At 43.1% G+C, this 19636-nt stretch overlaps 1 protein-coding gene across 2 annotated transcripts in view; it reads left to right on the top strand.

Annotated features, from left to right (window-relative positions):
* The window catches only part of PAPOLA (poly(A) polymerase alpha), a 61726-nt gene extending 42652 nt beyond the window's left edge, over positions 1 to 19074 (top strand). The window contains exons 16-22 of one of the 2 annotated variants that reach the window (XM_055133918.1): positions 3195 to 3316; positions 7840 to 7982; positions 9549 to 9649; positions 10089 to 10309; positions 11209 to 11271; positions 14173 to 14247; positions 16948 to 19074. In XM_055133918.1, the coding sequence (XP_054989893.1) occupies positions 3195 to 3316; positions 7840 to 7982; positions 9549 to 9649; positions 10089 to 10309; positions 11209 to 11271; positions 14173 to 14247; positions 16948 to 17043 (821 nt within the window). In that variant the 3' untranslated portion in view covers positions 17044 to 19074. The remainder of the gene's footprint in view (positions 1 to 3194; positions 3317 to 7839; positions 7983 to 9548; positions 9650 to 10088; positions 10310 to 11208; positions 11272 to 14172; positions 14248 to 16947) is intronic. The other variant, XM_055133919.1, reaches the window with a different exon arrangement.
* The last annotated feature ends 562 nt before the right edge of the window (positions 19075 to 19636 follow it).

Genomic DNA, 19636 nt, shown 5'->3' with positions numbered 1-19636 from the left:
GTTCCGCCACCCACCCCTCCCCCATGGACATTCCCCAGCACCAGAGTCCCAGGTTCCCTCCCATCTACTGCAACCCCCCTGCCCCTCTGTGGCGGCTGCTTTTCTTTCCTCTCTTCCCCCCCCCCCTTGTTCTCTTGCTCTCCCTCACTCCCTCTCCTCTCTTCCTTTTTCCTTCTTCCTCTCTCCCTTTCCATACTTTTATTTTTCTGTTGGTGCTGACATGGTGAAATTTAAAGGTGATTTTTTGGTTTGTTTTTAATGTTTTCCCCTGGTCTTTAGTATGTGCTCGGTGGTGCTCAGGGCTCATTCCCGGCGATGCTCTGCGCCTGCGTGTCTGCTTGTCTTTGAACCTGGGTTGGCCCCGTGCAGGTCAGGTTCCCCACCGTCTAGACTCTCTTCGGCCCAGTGGGGGATAGATTGATAGACAGGCCGTGCATTCCTAGGACATTGAGAATAGATTCGTTTTTACATTAATTTTTTAGCAGATTTCCCACCTCTTTGGTTTTTGTTTTGGTTTGATTTGGGGCCACCCCCAGGGTGCTCAGGTCTTGTTTTCCTGGCTCTGCTCGGGGATTGCTCTTAGAGGGTCCAAGGGGCCCACGTCTGAGTCGGTTGTTGCAGGCCGGGCACCATGCCCCCTACTGCCTCTTTGGCCTCCACCAGTTTTCCTTTTTCAATTAAAAGTTTCCCTTTTTGGCAGTGGAAGTGGGGCCTGATCTGTTTATCTTGAGGAATTATCAGTGTTGAAAAGTATCTAGTACTATTTATCAAAAGTTACATTATGACCCATTGAATTTCTAGGAACTTTGAGTTTTTTTGGGGAAGAAAACTCTTAATTGTCTTGTATCTTTTTTTTTTTTTTTTTTTTTTTTAAATTTTGGGGGCCACAGCTGGCTCTGGGCTTTGGAGTTCTTCCTGACTCTTGAGGTCAGGCCCTGCAGCATGCAGGCTCTGCCCAGCCTGTTGAGCAGTCCCCCCCGCCCTCGGGGGATAGTGACCGGAATGGCTTATGGGATGTTACAAAGGAAAACAAATTGAACGTGTTCAAGGCTTATTCTTACCCTTTTAATGTCCTGTAACATTTCTTCAAGCTTGATCCTAAGGGAGGTAGTTGCAAGTATCTCTTTATTGGTATTCAGGCAAAAATTTTGAAATCTACCTTTTCTCCCCACATTTTTTTTTTTTTGCAGGTGGGAGTGGGGGGGGGGTAGGGTATGGTCTCACCAGCACCAGCAGCGTTCAGGGCTTACTCCTGAGTGTGTGCAGGGCTCAGGGGGCCATATGGGCTGCCATGGATTGAACCGGGATCTGTGCGTGCAAGGCAAGCACCCTACCTGCTGTTCTGTCGCTCCAGCCCCGACCCCGTACTTGCTATTTATCCACTTTTATTTTGCGTCTGCTTTTAGGATACATTCAGATTTCTTTTTCCTTTTTTTTCTTGCTGTCATCCTAAATATAATCCTCTGCTCTGTTGGATTAATGCCCTTATTTTGCCTTTTCTATCTTTACCTTTTCTCAGCATCTAAAATGAATCTAAGGCAAATCCTGTCATACCTGGTGAAACTGTAATGACTACCCATCTCGCACAGAGTGAAAGTCCGAGTTTGACTTTCATTCCTGTGGTTTGTAAGCCTGTGATTGGGCCCTCTAAATATGTCTTAGGAATCATGTGATAGGAGGATAAGAGGTGATAAGGCTAGGAATGTTCCCAGTAGGACCTGAGGCAGCATTCTTAGTAGTCAGAGACTAAATTTTTAGTAGTCAAAAACTAAATAGTTCTTGGAATATGTTTGATACTTACATTAAGCAAAGGTAGACACCAAATGACCATCCACTGTTCATTTTCTGTTGTCTGTCAGATGAGGTTTCGTGCCAGGTTTAAGAAAGACTTCAGGGCTGGAGAAGTTCGCCGAGAACCTCTCAGCACCTCAGAGGTTCCCGAGCCCGCCAGGAGTAAGAGCACAGGCATCTGTGACCCGCCCCATCCCCCCCGAAAAGGAATCTTGTGTGTCAGAAATAGACGATTGATTATAACTTGTGAGGGATGGCCCCTTATTTCTTCCTTGAACGTTGGCTCTTTCTGGAATGTTCATTTACCGGCAATTCAGACTGAGCTTCCTTTCTCCCTATACAGTTTTCCTTCATTGGACTTAACCACCAACTAGTAGAAAATATACTTTAATTTTTGGTTTATTTTCCTATTTGGGCCAGACCTGGTAGTGCTCAGGACTTATTCCTGGTTCTGTGCTCAAGGGCCACTCCTGGCGGGTCTCAGGGACCCTGTGGGCTGCCGGGAAACGGACCTGGGTCAGTTGCACGAGAGGCCAGTGTTCCACTTGCTGTATCTTCACTCCGACTCTGAACATGTATTTTCCTGTTTATCAGGGCCTCCCTACTAGAGTTACGGACTCCGAAGGCCTGTGCTCAATAAGTATTTGGTCTAGCATAAAGAACTGACATTTCTGTTTTCCCTTTAGGACTAAATTGTGTGGTTCTTATGTGGGGGGTGAGGGAGGGGGGCCATTCTCGGCAGCTGGGCAGGCGGTCAGTGGAAGGACCGAGTGCAGAGCTGCTGAGCTGGGCAGCACCACGGCCACCTCGGGGCTTGCCGTTGGGCTGTTCTTCATGTGGGAGCCAGAGGTGCACGGGGCCCACCCCTGGCCCTGAGCTCGGGGGGGGGGGGGGGCAGATGAAGTACAGGGTTGGAACCAAGGTCATGGCCAGAGCCACGCGCTAGACAGGCTCCTAAACGTCTGCACTCTAACCCACCCCCGTTTCTGTGATATAAAAATAGGACATTATTTTCATGGCAGACTTGGAAAGGTATTTTTAGGTTTTATTGCACTTATTACATACTTGAATTTGAATTTTTTATTTCACTATTATATGAGTATAGGATTTGAGAATCCCTTTGCCAGTTTTTCCATTTTTAGAAGAGTTAATCTCTGATTGTTAATACCTTTCAATTATTACACTGGGAGAATAATGCACTTTGTTCTTTTCCATACCTTATTTTAAAAAAGACACTTAGAATTTGCTCATTAATAAATGTTAAGTTAGAGATAACTTTTGATGGTTTTATGGATTCAGTATTAATGGAAAAGTGATGCCTATTCAGAATAGCTTCTCCTGAGTGTGTCTGACTGCCTTATTAAGATGTTTCTGTGTCTTGTAACAATTTCCTAATTGTATAGTTCATAGGCAAGCAATAAACAGCAAGATGTTTGAGGTGGATATGAAAATTGCTGCAATGCATGTAAAAAGAAAGCAACTCCATCAGCTGCTACCTAATCATGTGCTTCAGAAAAAGAAAAAGGTAAATGTAGAAAATACTTACAAAAGCATTACTAACAATGTTCCTATGCATCAGGTACTTTACGTTTAGGTTAAGGTTAATGTCGTCTGAAACAGCTCACATCGTTGGTCTCTGGGGGGAGCAGTTCTGGCACGTGAAACTGCTTTTCACCGGGTCTCCTGCACACACCTCCCTTGGGTGTCAGATACCTTAGTAATGGTGTTGCATAGCTTTGTTTCACACATACGCGCACTCTCTCCTCAAACTCTGTCCTTCTTAACCTTATAATATCCTGCATCAGTATGTAGTGTCTTTTCCTGTAAAAACAAAATACTAAATTGTATAGATTTGGAATCAAATTTTTTACTTTAAAAAGCAAATAGGCTTTATCTTGATAAGAATTCTCCATGCATATTAAAGATGTTAGAAATAGGATTACAAGATAATTGACAGCTGCAGGAGTGCCATGTAGTATGGCATTCCCATGTTAGTGCTTCCTGGTTTGTCCAGTAGCCGTGTATTTCCGTGGACTTCGGGTAGAGGACATCTGGGAATTTGAGTGCAGAGGTAACAATTACACTTTCACTGTTAGTAGTTTTAAAAAATAGGTGCTAGTTTCTGTAATGGATTACAGCAGTAAAAATGAACAAGACCTAGCTACACTTAAGGTGGATGCATATGAGTATCTTCTACTTGACGTCCACAAGTTTAAAAAAATTAAAATATCTTATTTAAATTTAAAAATTAAATCATTAAAATATCTTATTTAAAGGTGTATAAAATTAAAGCTATATGTTAGGGAATGATAACCATGGTTTTTAACATAATGGATGGTCACTGGGGCTATGAAAAGGAAATTGAGCTAAGAGGGCATCTGCTTTCATGCACATTTCTCAAAGAGAATTGACAGGTTGTAGTATTTTGAGTCTGGGTATATCGTAGATACAAGTATAGATGTTACAGTGAAGTGAGTACTACAGTAAGTCTTATGTTGTGGTGGGAGATACAGGGGAAAGACTAGATGTTCACCATTCCGAACTGGGACATGTGTAACTTCGTGTTCTTGATTTGCCTAAGCACTAGTGTAGGGCATATTAGGATAACTATGTGTAAGTGGTGGATGGATTTGTGCTTGGCATAAATTAGCAAATAAAGGCCTTAAGGCTTGATTCTGTTTTAATCACCATCATTGTAGTGCATAGTCTGGGGCTAGGGCACTTAGAGTTTTAAGGTGTAAAATTTAATTTTTAAGTTTCATTAAATGTGTTATTGTGAAACACATTCAACAGAAAATCTACCATTGGGCAATTTTATGTTTAAAGTATCAAGCAAAGCATTTGTCTCTTACTTTTCCTTGATGTGCTATATTATTAGATTTAAGCAGCCGTACTTAAATGTTTAATATGTATAAAAAGATACGTTTATTTGGTTTTAGAAGAGAATGTGAATAGATAATTTTTTGACACTTTGTTTTTAACTGTAATGGCCATTTCATTACTGAAGTAGTTCGGCTTTCAGAACCCTTTTATGACTCCCGTTTATGATCAATTGTCATATAAAACAAGTAGTATATAATTTTCATCAATTTTTAAAATTCTGTTTTTTAATATCCTAGAGATAAAATCTTCTGGAATAGAAAAAGAAACAATGATAAGAATATTAACTCTAAAAATTTAGTTTCTCAAAGAAACTAACCATACTCATTATCTAGTAATAGCTATACTTAATATCTTCATTTTGGAGTTTTTGTTTTCGGGGTTAGGGGTGCAGCTCACCTGGCTGTGCTCAGGGACCAACCCTGATGGGCTCAGGGGTCCATCTGGGGTGCTGAGGATTGAACTTGAGTCAGATGTGTGCAAGGAAATTGCCCTGCCCACTGTATCTTGACCCTAATGTCGTGGGTTTTACCCACACAGACTATACAGTGCTCACACGCATTTTCAAAGTTTTTCATAAAAACTTAGATTTTTGTGGCCTTCATGTTCATATGCTAACTATATTGCAAATACTCAGATTCCTTTAAATTACAGACACTGGCTGCTTTGTTTGGGGCCACACCTTATATAATCACTGTGATTGATAAATCTATCACCTGATGTTTGTTTAGATTATTTACAAGTTTGTGCTGGAAAATAATTCTTGCTTTTACAAAGTAAATAGGTATTCAGAGATTTATCTAGATCCATCAGTCTTTTTTGCTATCATTAGTGTCATTTTATTAACTATTTGCAATGCACTGTACCAAGTTTCTGATTTGTTTTGTGTAAAGAAAATTTTTGGTTTTTGCACTACTGGCAGTGCTCAGGCCGGCTCCTGGCTTTACGCTCAGGGATCACTCCTGACGGTGTTCAGGGGCCGTCTGGGATGCTGGGGATCAAACCCGGGTCAGTCATGTACATGGCAATTGCCCATCACTCATACAAGCATACCGTAGCGCTGGGTTCCCAGATTTCTATATTTCAAGAGTCAGCGGCTCCTGAGTGTCTCCCTTCACTTGTCAGCCTTTGGTCCTCCGCCTTGTTGGAGGAGTATCCAGCGGGGGTGGCGGCGGGCATCGCTTCATGCCAAGCGTGTGCGCCAGCCCTTTGAGTTACCTTGCAGGCCTGGTGTTGCTTCTTTCATAGAAGAAGCAAAGTCAAAACCTTGCCAAATGTCATGTTAGTATGTGCTGTGACTTAGGTTTGTCCGTGTGTGTGTGTGTGTGTGTGTGTATTTGTGTGTCTGTGTTGTCTTTAGGCAGCAGTGTTGAGCATTCCCACACTTCCTGGTGTTGAAGTCTGTTAAATTTACATGGGTGACCGAGCAGAGGCAGAGTCACTTAAGTGTGATCCTTTTGTTCGGAAAGACCTGTTAAAAACATCCACACACGCACATTGATCATTCCCACGGTGACCAGCTCTCTCACCGCTTTTATTACCTGGCCCACAGGCTAACAGCATTCCAAATGATTCTGTGGAATGAAAGGTGATTTCCAAATTGACTTCGTTTCTGAAGTCATTGTGATCATAATACCACACCGATGTCTTCAGCTTCTTCTTTTCACTAGCTCAAGTTCAGATCCTTATGTGGTGGAGGGTGAAATCCATAGTGTTTTTGCACAGGAAAGTTTCTTATTTAGGATATGAGGGAATTTTCCTTCGTAAGCAAGTAATACTGTTTCCTCCTCTCACTTCTGCCAAGTTTCATGTTCCCTTTTTTTTTTTTTTTGGCCTTTTGGGTCACACTCAGCGGTGCACAGGGGTTACTCCTGGCTCTGCACTCAGGAATCACCCCTGGCGGTGCTCAGGGGACCATATGGGATGCTGGGAATCGAACCTAGGTCGGCCATGTGCAAGGCAAACGCCCTACCTGCTGTGCTATTGCTCCAGCCCCTCATGTTCCCTTTTTGATCACTATTGAATCATAAATGAAAATGGTGCTTCTGGAGCACTACAAAGATTCCCATTTGGGAAGTCAGAGAGCATGCATCCATAGACTCCCGTACATGGGTTGTAAGTTGTTGTCAAAGTGCATGTTGCTTTCATTAAAATTGTTCCTTAGGTAAGTGAGCATTAAACATATTCCAGTTTTTTTTTTTTTTTTTTGAAAGCTGAAGACATCAGTGCATCAGTGTGGTATTATAATTGGGTTGATTGCAGAAACTAAATCACTTTGGAAATTGCATTTCATTCCATAGGATCACTTGGAAAGCTATTAGCTTGTGGGTACAATATTTGCCTTGCATGCAACTGACCTGGGTTTAATCCCTGGCCCCGTATGTCCCTGAAGCCTGGCTGGGAGTGGTCCCTGAGTGCAGAGCCAGAAGTAAGCCCTGAGCACTGTCTGGTGTGGCCCAGTAAAACCAACCAATCGACCAGAAGAGCCTCAAGCTAGCCTATCTTACATTGAGTAACTTTTTGAATACTTAGTTTTTTAGAATTAGGAAAATTGTTTTCAGAAAATTGCTTCTGCTTTTTATTCTGTACTGTTAATTGTATTATGGCTAAATTCTAAATTGTACTTTGAGCACTTGAAATTTCTTGGTTTCAGACAGTCTCATTTATTTATAAATAGTGGCATTTTGAGTATACTTGATAAATGTTTTAAATTATATTTTTATGTTTATTGTAGAATAAAATCTGTAAACAAATTTCTTGCAATCCTACTAGAAATTTGTAAACAAATTTCTTCTAACCCTGTTACGGTTAATGTTATATTTTTTCTAATTTATATGCATATACGTTTATAGTCCTGATAAAGGCTTATGTATTTTCATAATGCAACACTTTTAAATTTTCACTGTGATGTACATTGACTGTGTATGTTCCATGTAGCATTATTTACTCCTTTCCTTTTGAAAGTAGCTTAAGTCAAAGCTCTTGGAAGTCAGGAAGTATGTGTCTCTCAGACTTCCCTTTCGTAGGAAGCGTCACACTTTTTTTTTTTTTTTTGGTCTACTTAGTATTGTGTCTTACAGTAGAAATAAATATCATTTATGTAAAAGGCATTCATGTTCTTAAGATCTAAGTAAAATAAAAATATACTTGAATTTTGTGTGATTTCAGCATTCAACAGAAGGTGTCAGGTTAACCCCTCTGAATGACAGCAGCCTTGACTTGTCCATGGACAGTGATAACAGCATGTCTGTGCCTTCACCCACCAGTGCTATGAAGACCAGTCCATTGAACAGTTCTGGCAGCTCTCAGGGGTACGTACGGAAGCCCAGTGGGACAGAGCAGGTACATGCTTGTGAGAGTATATAGATAAAACCTTATTCCTGTTGCATCTTGAGATTGTTTCTTTAGAGAACAATTTAATTTTAGCCTTCGGGACAGTGACATTTTGGTCCTATTTTTGTCTTTCGTTTTGGGACAGGTATGTCTTAAGATGCTAAAGAGTTGGAGCCAGGGGGGCTGGAGCGATAGCACAGCGGGGAGGGCGTTTGCCTTGCACGCCGCTGACCCAGGTTCGAATCCCAGCATCCCATATGGTCCCCTGAGCATCGCCAGGGATAATTCCTGAGTGCGTGAGCCAGGAATGACCCCTGTGCATTGCCGGGTGTGACCCAAAAAGCCAAAAAAAAAAAAAAAAGAGTTGGAGCCAGAGTGATAGGCCACTGGCTACAGTGTTTGCCTCGCAAGGCGGCTGATCTGGGTTTGGTCCCTCACACCCCGTATGGCCCCGGAGCCCAGGCGGGAGTGATCTCTGGCACTGGCGTGATGGGGTTTGAGATCTGAGCTTGGAAAAGCTACACGTGGAATTGGATCATGGCTGAATGTAAAGTTGGGGGCTATGAATAACTTTGTAAATTACAGTACCTCAATTAAGAAATATTTTTAAAAAATACTAGAGTGTTAGCATCACATTTCCTCTCAGCTCCTGTATTGAGGTTCTCCCACGGCCAGTAGTGCTGGAAATGAGTGGTGGAAGTACACCAGAAAAGAGGGATGGAAGCACCCCTCTGCCGTGGGACTGTTGCACAGCTTTTTTTTTTTTTTTTTGGTCACAACCCAGCGATGCTCAGGGGTTACTCCTGGCTTTACACTCAGGAATTACTCCTGGAGGTGCTTGGGGGACCATATGGGATGCCGGGGATCGAACCCGGGTTGGCCGTGTGCAAGGCAAACGCCCTACCCGCTGTGCTATCGCTCCGGCCCCCTCCTCCTAGTGTTTTTAAGAAGTCTCCACTTCCTGTAGAGCCATAGCCTTTTTTGACATCAAATATCATTTTTGGACATCAGAACACAGATTTGGTTTTCTTCGTGTTTTCCCTTGACCTTTGCATTTGTCATTCCCCTACCCCCCTTTGTCTTGGCTTTAGGGCCACGCCTCGTGATGCTCATGGCTCTGCTCTCTGGATGGAATTATCACTATTGTGTCATATTTTCTTAACTATTTGTCTCCTCTTGACATACTATGTAAATTTTGAAAAGGCGGTTTTGAAAATTGAGTTGTTAAAGTACAACCAGTGGCAAAGGGACCGAGTAGGATTTCTCTGGCAAAGAATGAACTAGAAAATGCTACAGTATGGTGGGTGGGTGACACAGCATCCCGGTAGGTCTGGTGCAGATACTGGACTTGATCATGTTCACGGAAAGGTTTGTTGGACAGCTATGGCTTTAGAATGTTGATATGCTTTTGGCTGCTTTGATTTCATCAAAATCAGACACTGATATACATATGAGAAGTAAAATTACAGAGTTATAACCTAAAAGAACTCTGTACATGTTCGATTTTGTTGCTGAGTTTTGCTTTCTGTTTTGGCGCTCTCTAGCAGAAACAGTCCTGCTCCAGCTGTGACGGCAGCCTCTGTGACCAACATCCAGGCTACTGAAGTTTCTGTGCCACAAGTCAGTTCCAGTGAAAGCTCAGGGGGTGAGGACATTGTTCTGACAAGTGGAGAGTGCTTACTTTATATTGGGTTTGACCTCATTTTAAAAGGTGACTTTGTTGCTAAAGAATTTGAACTCAGTCGTTTATAATTTATCTGACTTTTGGGGACTGGAGAGGTAGCGCGGGGATTACGGCCTTCCCGTCACGCTGCTGACGCTGATTCCGTCTTGCCATAACCTGAGGACTCCCAGACTCCAGGAGAGATGCCGGAGCACGGGCAGAGGTGGCCCCAGACACAAAATTTAGAAATGATTTTATTTTCTGCTGGTGGAGATTGAACATAAGGGCTCATGCATATTAGCTAAAGTTTTTAAATACCATTTTATTATCTGTATCATTTTCAGTGAAATCAAATTCGGGGGAGCTTAAAGCTTATCATTTGATTCTGATAGAGTGTAATTCCTGCCTTCGTGTGCTTCAGGGCCATCGAGTGAAAGCATTCCTCAGACTGCCACACAACCAGCCATTTCACCACCACCAAAGCCTACGGTCTCCAGAGCTGTTCCTCCAGCACGTCTGGTTAACCCACCACCTAGACCTTCAGGAAATGCAGCAACGAAGATCCCTAATCCTGTAGTTGGAGTCAAGAGGACATCCTCCCCTCATAAAGAAGAGAGTCCCAAGAAAGCCAGAACAGAAGAGGTATCTGTATGTTAGCCTTTGGAATGCGGGTTTTTCTTTAAAATCCAGTGGAAGAAAGCCTTTCGCGGGCCAGAATTGACAGCGAACCAGGTGGAAAGCTCTAGAGAAGTCTTGGGTGATGCTTCAGGGTGGCCTGTGTTTGCCCTTCTCAGTGACGCCCTGGCGCAGACTCTGTCTGGAGCGCGGTTTCAGCTCAGCGGTCGCCTGGGGGGCTTCTTCCCGTCTCTCGGGGGACTGATCCTTTGATAGCTTCTTCCAGGCTACTTCCTTTCTTTTTTCTTTTGCATTTTTGGCTCTTTGGCCCACACCCAGCGGTGCTCAGGGCTTACTCGTGGCTCTGCACTCAGGAATCACTCCTGTCCTTGCTCGTGGGGTGCCAGGTGGGATGCCGGGGCCCCTGGGTCAGCCTTGTGCGAGGCAGACGCCCTGCCTGCTGTCTGTTGCTCTGGCCCCTCCTCTGCTGCTTTCGCTTTCGTGGTTTATGGGGAGCTTTGGAGGTTTCCATGGCCCTTGATACTACAGGATCGCTTAATGCTTGAGGTTCTTGGGAAATTGGTCAAAATTCTTTCTACTGAAAATTAGAAATCTGGGTTAGTTTTGGAACACGAAATGACTGTTTCCTTCTGCCTTTTTTTCTGATGATTTCTAGCTCTTTGCTCTTTTGCTTTTTGTGGGGGCTGGATTTTCTCCCGGGGGTCCTGGTACCAGAGATTGAATCCAGGTCCTCACACTTGAAAGACTTGTGCTCTGTCACTTGAAATGTCCCAGGTGGTCTATGTATGAGCTTGCTTTCTAGGGTAATTTGTTTCAGTTTAGACTTTTCAGTAAGCTATAGGATTGATTGGCAGATAATCTAAATTTTTCATTTTCGAGAATAAAGCTTCTTTTTTTAAAAACAGGATGAAACAAGTGAAGATGCTAACTGTGTTGATTTGAGTGGACATGCTAAAACAGAAGCCAAGGTATACTGCTTTAGCCTTGGGGGACTGTGTTTCTTTGAGTGGACGTGCTAAAGCAGGCCAAGGTACACTGCTGTAGCCGTGGGGGACTCTGTGGCCTTGAGTGGACATTGCTGAAACAGAGACCAAGGTATACTGCTGTGGCCTTGGGGACTCTTGCTTTGAGTGGACATGATAAACAGGCCAAGGTATACTGCTTTAGCCTGGGGTACACAGACAGCAGCTAGGCCCCTAGACACTGTACTTTGTCTTACAGGTTTCAGATTAATTTTTAGAGATGTACTTGTCCCTTTTAAATGTTAATATATTGTGTTGAAATTGAATTTCTAAAATGATGGAAACCCTAGACCTTTGGTAATGTGTTCCCTTGGGACCGAGGACAGTGAGAGGAATATTGCACCTTTTCAAGAGCTTAAGAGGGCGAGCGATTGACCCATTACCAAAGGAAATAAAGACTGAGGAAGGCTGGGGTGGTTTGTAGGGTACTATGGTCTCTGACTGCGGACATAATGCTTGCTCCAGGGGATTGAAGGAGACGGGGTCCGGCAAGCCTCTGAAGAGGTCACTGTCGGCATGGGAATGGGATGTGTTTGGACAAGCAGCTTGGCTAGGCTCCGGCGGGAAGTGGCACCTAGGGGGATTGCCTTCAGGCCAGCGTTGGGACAGGGGTTTACTTTTTTCTCAAGAAATTAAGATGAACCGAAGGCTTTAAGGTTTTTTCTCCTTGTAGAAAACTTGAAAGTGTTCCTCTTTGCCCCAGAATTATCCCACTTTTTTTTTTTTTGGGGGGGGGGTGGTTGAGCATGGTTTAGGCCACACCCAGCGGTGCCTGGGGACTCCTCCTGGCTCTGCTCAGAGTGTCCCCGGCAGTGCTGAGGGGACCCTAGGTAGTGCCAGGGTTACTGTCCTGGGTCTGCCTCGAGCGCAAGGCCAACGCCTTAGCCCCTGTACTGTTCAAATCTCTGTGGACACGCCCTTCTCACTGCCGTTGGTATTTTCACAGATACTCTTTGATGTCGGTAGACTTTATGTACTCGTTCACACTAGTACCTTTTGTTCTCAAATATCTGTTCACCCTACAAATCAGCAAACATCGTTCATGTCGTTGTATACTATATAAAATATTAATAGCTGCATAGAATGCTATTTTAAGACTGGTATCATATTTTACATAATCATTCCAGTTATGTCCATTCAAAAAAAGAAAATTGCACCCTTCCTCTGTAATATCGCCAGCTAAATATTGCCATCTATTTCATGTTCATTTCATTATAATAAGTAGAATTACCACAGCACATAGATTACTGTAATGTTCTGATCTCTGCATTGCCAGATTGTGCTCCTAAAATACTGTATTTCCTCTATTTCTACACATCCTCTGGTGCTCAGGGTTTTACACTTTGCTCTTCTCAGGGGTCAGTCCCGGGGAGTTTCTGCGGGAGGGGGGACGACAAAGGTTGGACCATATGAGATGCCAGGGATCAAACGTGGGTCGCCGTGTTCAAGGCAGGCGCCCAGTTCTGCTTACACCCTTTCACTCTTCTGTTTCAAAAAGAGTTCGTATTTCATCATTGTTGTATATATTGTTTAATAGAAATGGAATTTATTGTTGACTTACATTTGGGGGGCCACTCCTGGTGTGCTCTGGGATGGTTATGTGGTGTCAGGAATTAAAACTGGGGCCAGCCACATGGAAGGCCAGCACTTTACTTCCTGTACTATCTGATCCAGCCTATGTTCATTTATTTATTTTATTTTTCTTTTTTGGTCACACCCGGCCACGCACAGGGGTTACTCCTGGCTCTGCACTCAGGAATCACTCCTGGTGGTGCTCAGGGGACCATATGGGATGCTGGGATTTGAACCCAGGTGGGCTGCTTGCAAGACAAACGCCCTACCCACTCTGCTATCGCTCCAGCCCCTGTTTATTTGTACTTTAAAAAAATTTATAGCCGAGAAATGCTGTGATTCACTTACTAATGTATTTGTATTTAGGTAGAATTTGTGTGTTGATTTTTTTTTTCTTTTCTTTTTTCTTTTTGGATCACACCTGGCGATGTACAGGGGTTACTCCTGGCTCTGCACTCAGGAATTACTCCTGGTGGTGCTCAGGGGACCGTATGGGATGCTGGGAATCGAACCCGGGTTGGCTGCGTGCAAGGCAAATGCCCTGCCTGCTGTGCTATCGCTCCAGCCCTGTGCATTGATTTTTTTTAATTTTAATTTTTTGGTCAGGGAGCCACACCTGGCAGTGCTTAGGGCTTTCTCCTCGCTCTAGCTGAGAGCTCACTCCTGGTGGGCTTGCGGGACCAGATGGGTGCCGGAGATCAAAGGCAAATCCCCTGTATGCTGTACCTGGTGCATTATTTGGGAGGAGGACGGGAGTTTACTTCTGTATTTGTTCTTGGGTGACACCCTGCGGTGCTCAGGGCTTACTCCTGTCTCTGTGCCGTGGGGACCAGGCCTGTGTTGTCTGCACAAGCAGGCATACTCCCTGCTGTGCTGTCTCCGCTGCCCTGGCATTTTCTACTTTTAATAAAAGACACGGAAGAAGGTTTGGGCTTTACTTTTATTTAATAGTGACTACTTAATTGTATAATGAAGAAACCTGGGGTTTGTGTTCTGTTAATTTTTTTCTCCAGACAGCATTTCATAATGTACCTGTTTGTGTCTTTAATTACTTTTGCTTACGACGGTGAAGTTGGAGTTAGTTGGAAAGTCATGAAATTTTTGAACTAGGGCTTAAATAGGCAAATCTCAAGTGGTAAGATAACCTCTGTCTAGGGGTAATGATAATTTCAGTCACGTTTTTCTCGATTTTCATCTTCCCTCTTTATTAGCTGCCAACATGGTTTTGTTGTTCTTCTTAAAGTCTTTTCCTCCCTTGTCCTCTTTGTCTCGCAGGAACAACTTGATACAGAGACAAGTACAACTCACTCAGAAACTATTCAGACAGCGGCTTCTCTGTTGGCCTCGCAGGTATTGAGTGCAAAAAGCAAAGAGAGTTTGGTGGATGTTCTAAGGTTCGGGTGCTAGATGGAATGCGTGTGTGTAGGCCAGTAAGTTCTGTGAGAGAAATCACCTGCCTAGCCTCCTAATTTATTTTTTTATAGTTTAAAGGTAGAGTTTGATGGGACCATTATTTTGTACTGTGGATATGCTATAGCTTAATCCCTTTTATGTTATTGGAAGTTTATGTTATTTAAATCCTCACTGATTTGCAGTTTTCATACAAAGATATTTTTTTTTATAGGTAAGAGTCAATTATGAAAATTAAAAAAATTTTTTTCAGGGTTCTTTTGTAAGGTCAGTAGGATCTTTTTATTTTTTAATGTATTTTCAGGAGAGGGTTTGGGTCACTTCTGGCAGTATTTGGGATCCTATACGAAGTACGAGGCATGGAAGCCTAGCACCTTAACCCCGTTAACTTCTCTCTGGCTCTCTGATCTTTCTCCCTTTTGGTTTTTGTTTTTGGCCACACCCGGTGGTGCTCAGGGCTTTCTCCTGGATCTGTGCTCAGGGATAACTCCTGGCAAAACTCAAGGGACCATATGTGGTCCCAGGTATCAACCCTTACTCACTGCACTATCTTTCTTGCTCTGATTTTTAAATTTTTAATAATTTCTGTCCTTTGACCTAATTTTTCAATTTCTCATTTGTAACCTGTTGCTTTTTATTTATTTATTTATTTATTTATGCTTTTTGGGTCACACCCAGCAATGCTCAGGGGTTACTCCTGGCTTTGCACTCAGGATTGCTCCTGGCAGTGCTTGGGGGACCATATGGGATGCCGGGGATCGAACCCGGGTTGGCCGCGTGCAAGGCAAACGCCCTACCTGCTGTGCTGTCGCTCCGGCCCCACCTGTTGCTTTTTTAAATGATGTTTTGTTGTCCTAGAAAATTATATTCCCGTGCATGTATCAGGCATGGGAATATAATTTTTATATTGAATCTTTTTAAATTAGTTGTTAAAACTTGAATGTTTTTATATTTTAGTTGTATTCTTGAACCCTTTCAGATTTTATGAACACCAAGGTCTAGGTCAAATTCTGATAAGGTATCAAAGTAATGTCTCCTTAAAGAACACAGCAAGTTGATTAGCATCTCCAAAATAACAGAACAAGTATGCTACCGAGTGTTATTTCTCTGTTGATCATGATGACTTTTTTTTTTTTTTGCTTCCTGTCTGTTTTACTTTATATTTTAGGCCTCCCAAGCAGTGCTTTAGGGGTCCCCAGCTTGGCCACCTGCAGTGTAGTTGGACTGGCCCTGCAGGCCTTAAGCTTTCGTGCCGAGGCCCACTGTACAGGGGCACAGCGTCATTCCTGCACGGCTGGGTCCTCCTGTGCCTCAGGTATATGCAGGGCGTGCACTCCCGCCCTCTGCTTACTGCCGGGAGCATTTATTTGAAGCCTTCTAGGTATTGTGCATGAGTTAGCTTTTTTTCTTTTTTAAATTCTTTTTCTGGACAATACCTGGAGATAGGGTCCATCCTGACTCTCTGTTTAGGGTCCACTGCCAGTGTTGCTCAGGACCCTGTGTAGTGCCGGGGATTGAGTGGGATCAGCCAGACGTGAGGCTCTTACTTACTACTAGCTCTTACACTAGTAGTGTCTCCCGCCTCTGGCATCTTCCTTCCGGGGCCAGAGCTGTAGCACTGAGGCCGGGAGCTTGCCTTGCAGACGGCTGAGCCGGCTTCAGTCCCCGGCACTTCGTGTGCCTCGAGCCCTGCCAGGAGTAATCCCCGAGTACAGAGTCGGGATCAAGTTTTCCTTCCAATTAAAAGATTTGTAGGGTCATTTAGAGAAAGAAAATCACCCAACTTTAAAAAAATTATGTGGGTTGAAAGCATTAATTCTGTTTGGTGGTAATAAGGAACATGTTCATTTCTGAGGTGCTGATTATATATAACACTGGCCTGTTTTCAACGAGAGAGCCTTATTTATTTATTTATTTATTTATTTATTTATTTATTTATTTATTTATTTTTGCTTTTTGAGCCTTATTATTTTAAGATAAACTTGAAATATTTACATATGAAATGATAGGATCTTCAGAATGATTTGGAAGCACCAGTGGGAGGAACTGTGTGTAGTTTGACTATTTCACAGTTGAAGCTGGCTGCTGCTTACTCTGAAGTTCTGTGTAAAAACATTTGAAAAATACTTCATCTCTGTTTGATTGTTAACATTCTGAAACTTCCCCTAAGTTTAGAATAACTTACTGTTCAGGTGTATAGATTTTGTTTTATAATTTAAAGTGTCAGAATATAATAAATGTACGGACAGGGCTGCTCCTGTGTCTGAGGTGAACTTTAAGTGTTCTACCACTTGGGGGTGCTCCCGTCACAGTTAATACAGCAGCTGCTAGTGGAACCGTTAGGATACTCAGCTTTGCAGAAACTTCGTGACGGGTGTTTCTGAAAGGCGTAGGTGACAGTGCTACAGTGCTACATATTGCTAAAATATTCCTACTTAATTATTTGAAATATTTTGCATATATGGACTAATTTCCTATAGCAGTAGTCATGTTATTTGCCATTTTGATAGCATTTTAGACGTTATTTAAATATTTAATACTTCTTTTGAGGTGCCATCTATTTCCTAGGAAGCAAAGCAGTGGGAAGTGAATTTTGTACATTACTGTGAGCAATGTTGTGTTCTTTGCTTTTGTTCTCAGAAAACATCCAGTACAGACCTTTCTGATATCCCTGCTCTCCCTGCAAATCCTATTCCTGTTATCAAGAATTCAATAAAACTGAGATTGAATCGGTAAAAACCACCTCAGGGGTCCATAAACAATATCTGCCAACTCAACCTGTTGTCTTCAAATGCTTAAAAAAAAGGAGAATGGAGGGACAAGACTAGACATGAGTGGGAGTGGATTTTTTTTTTTTTTTTTTGGGTGACCTCCTTTACTGGGCTAATCAGCACTTGATCGGAAGTCCAGGTTAGTATGTGAAGCCAGGAGTACTATTATTATTGTGTTAGCAACAGTTGCATTAACTATTTCAAAAATTACTGCCTTTAAAAAAAATAAAGCATACACAAACACACAACTAAAAAAAAGCACCCCAAAAAAGCCTCAAGCGATATTTGTATCCACAATTTACATCTGGATTGGGTTAAGCTTGATGCATTGTTTAGAATCTTGCAATACAAACTGGCATAAGAATTCCTTATTCTGATGATGCACTTTTATGTAATTTTTTTATTAGAAAGTAGAACTAATTTTAGATTTTCAGCTTGATGGATTTTCCTTTTTCCTTGAGGGATTTTATTCACCATTAGTCTTCCAAGTTGGGCCCCACTGTGCAGCGGTGAGCGGTCGGGCTACGGAGAGCAGCCCGAGTCCGCCGGGGCCAGTCCTGGAACCCAGCAAATAAAGTGTCCGCTCAAGGGTCCATAGAATCGACACTGAAAGAGTCATTAGGAAATACTTGCTTTGGATGGGGTCATGATTAAGAAATGATATATTTGTTTTATTTATAGAATTGTTTTAGAATGCATACAAATCAGCGATCAGCCAGCAACTATTTTTCTTTGAGCTTATTAAGAAGCTCTTTATCCTTTTTGCCTTCAGTATGTCGTCCTTGAAACAAAGCTTCTTGCTTCTTTTCCCTTTTTTCCTTTTTGCTTGTTTGCATAAGGCCAGACTTCATAAAACACAAAATGCCAGTATTTCCTTAAGCCATGACATGAAACCAGTGGCCCTGTGGCCACATGACATGGGACACTAAGTTCTGTTCCTGCGGCGGACACGCTAATGCCTGTGTCAAACACCTGTCTCGGATGGTCACTTGGTCTCTAAGTGTGAGGAATTTTGTACACTCCACAAAACTCCTGTCCGTATCAGAGTTGTCAATTTTAAACGTAGGGAAAAAGGCATTTTTCTCCAAGAATTTTAAACCAATTTTCATTTTTAAAATGGTTTTTTACACGTTAGAAACATTTTAAAAATCATTTCTAGCAAGCACTTGGCATCTAGTCAGCTCTCTACTCCTTCTTAATTTTGTTTCATTCTGTCAATAGATTAGCAGTTCCTAATTCCTCAAAATTGAACAGTACAACATTCATCCTTGGGAAGTACGAGGGATGCCAGATGTTGATAAACTCACTCTTCTCTTAATCTGGACGCAGCAGCCCTAGCCAAGTTTTCCGATGAGCATGTTTCCGAGTCCTCCATTGTGCTCCATCCTTACCCTGTGTGCATATTTCATGTTAAACTGCAATTACTTAAACTCTTCCCCCCGCCCCTCTAAATTAATTTTCCAAAGTTGGAGTGTAGTCTTCCCCCTTAGGCTCTGCATTAATCGAGGTTTCTTTCCCCATGCTTCTTACTGTCCAGTCCACAATCTTGGTCCCACCTCTTTGCTCTCTGCACAGTCACCTTGCCTTTGCTCCCGCCACCCAGGAGACCTGCCCCGCCGGACAGGTGAAGAGGACGAGGTGTCTGTGTTTCGTGTAGCTTCAGAGTTAGATTGAAATTGCCAGGCACAGATTTCGTCTTGTCATTTTGTTTACACACGGGGGGGGAGGGGGGAATTCAGTTTATTAAACGTTTCATGTAACTGCACCCAAGTTTTGCCAAGCTGGAAACTTGGACCTTTTCTGTGTAGTGACTTTTTAATTCTAGTTTTCATAACCCGGGGATCAGACTGTTGCTTTCGCATGACGTCCGTAGTGTCTCATGACTGGAGTTTGCTTTGTTTTATAGTATCTGTACTCCTTGTATTTTTCAAGAGCTATTTTGTAAACAGATGATGTATTTCTCCATTGAAAACACAATAAAAAAAAAAACAGCACAGTTCTTTGACTTTCTCTTTTTTTGCGTGTGTGTTAATATTGATTTTCCTTACAAGTTCATCGCGTGGCTACGGGAGCAAAGATGGTTGTTTAGGGCTCATTTGTGCCATTAGCGGAAACTGAGCTACGATTCGTGCCTCACGTTACTGGCCATTGGGTTTTGCCTTCGTGCACCCTCACTTGGGAACACGCTGTACACTTCCCACCGGGGTCTTTCAGCGCCCAGGCTGTCACCCGGCCAGCCTGGGCCCGCCATCCCCTCTCACGGCAGCAGGTGGCGCTGTTGCTTTTCAGTGGATTCAGGAGCGTCGCCCCCAGCAGCCAGGATGCCTCGTTACGCCCAGATCAGATAGGACTTTTCTTTGAACCCGTCTTGCCCAGTGTTCTTGATTTCACTCCCCGGTACAGACGGAATGGCCAGCGACGAAGTGCGCAACCTTTAACTGTTCTGGTTTTTTTTCCTTCCCCCCTGCTTTTTGGGTTACACCTGGTGATGCACAGAGGTTACTTCTGGCTCTGCACTCAGGAATTACTCCTGGCGGTGCTCAGGGGACCATATGGGA

The sequence above is a fragment of the Sorex araneus genome, chromosome 3, assembly GCF_027595985.1.
Source record: "Sorex araneus isolate mSorAra2 chromosome 3, mSorAra2.pri, whole genome shotgun sequence".
NCBI lineage: Eukaryota > Metazoa > Chordata > Mammalia > Eulipotyphla > Soricidae > Sorex > Sorex araneus.
This window is presented reverse-complemented; position numbering and strand designations above follow the sequence as displayed.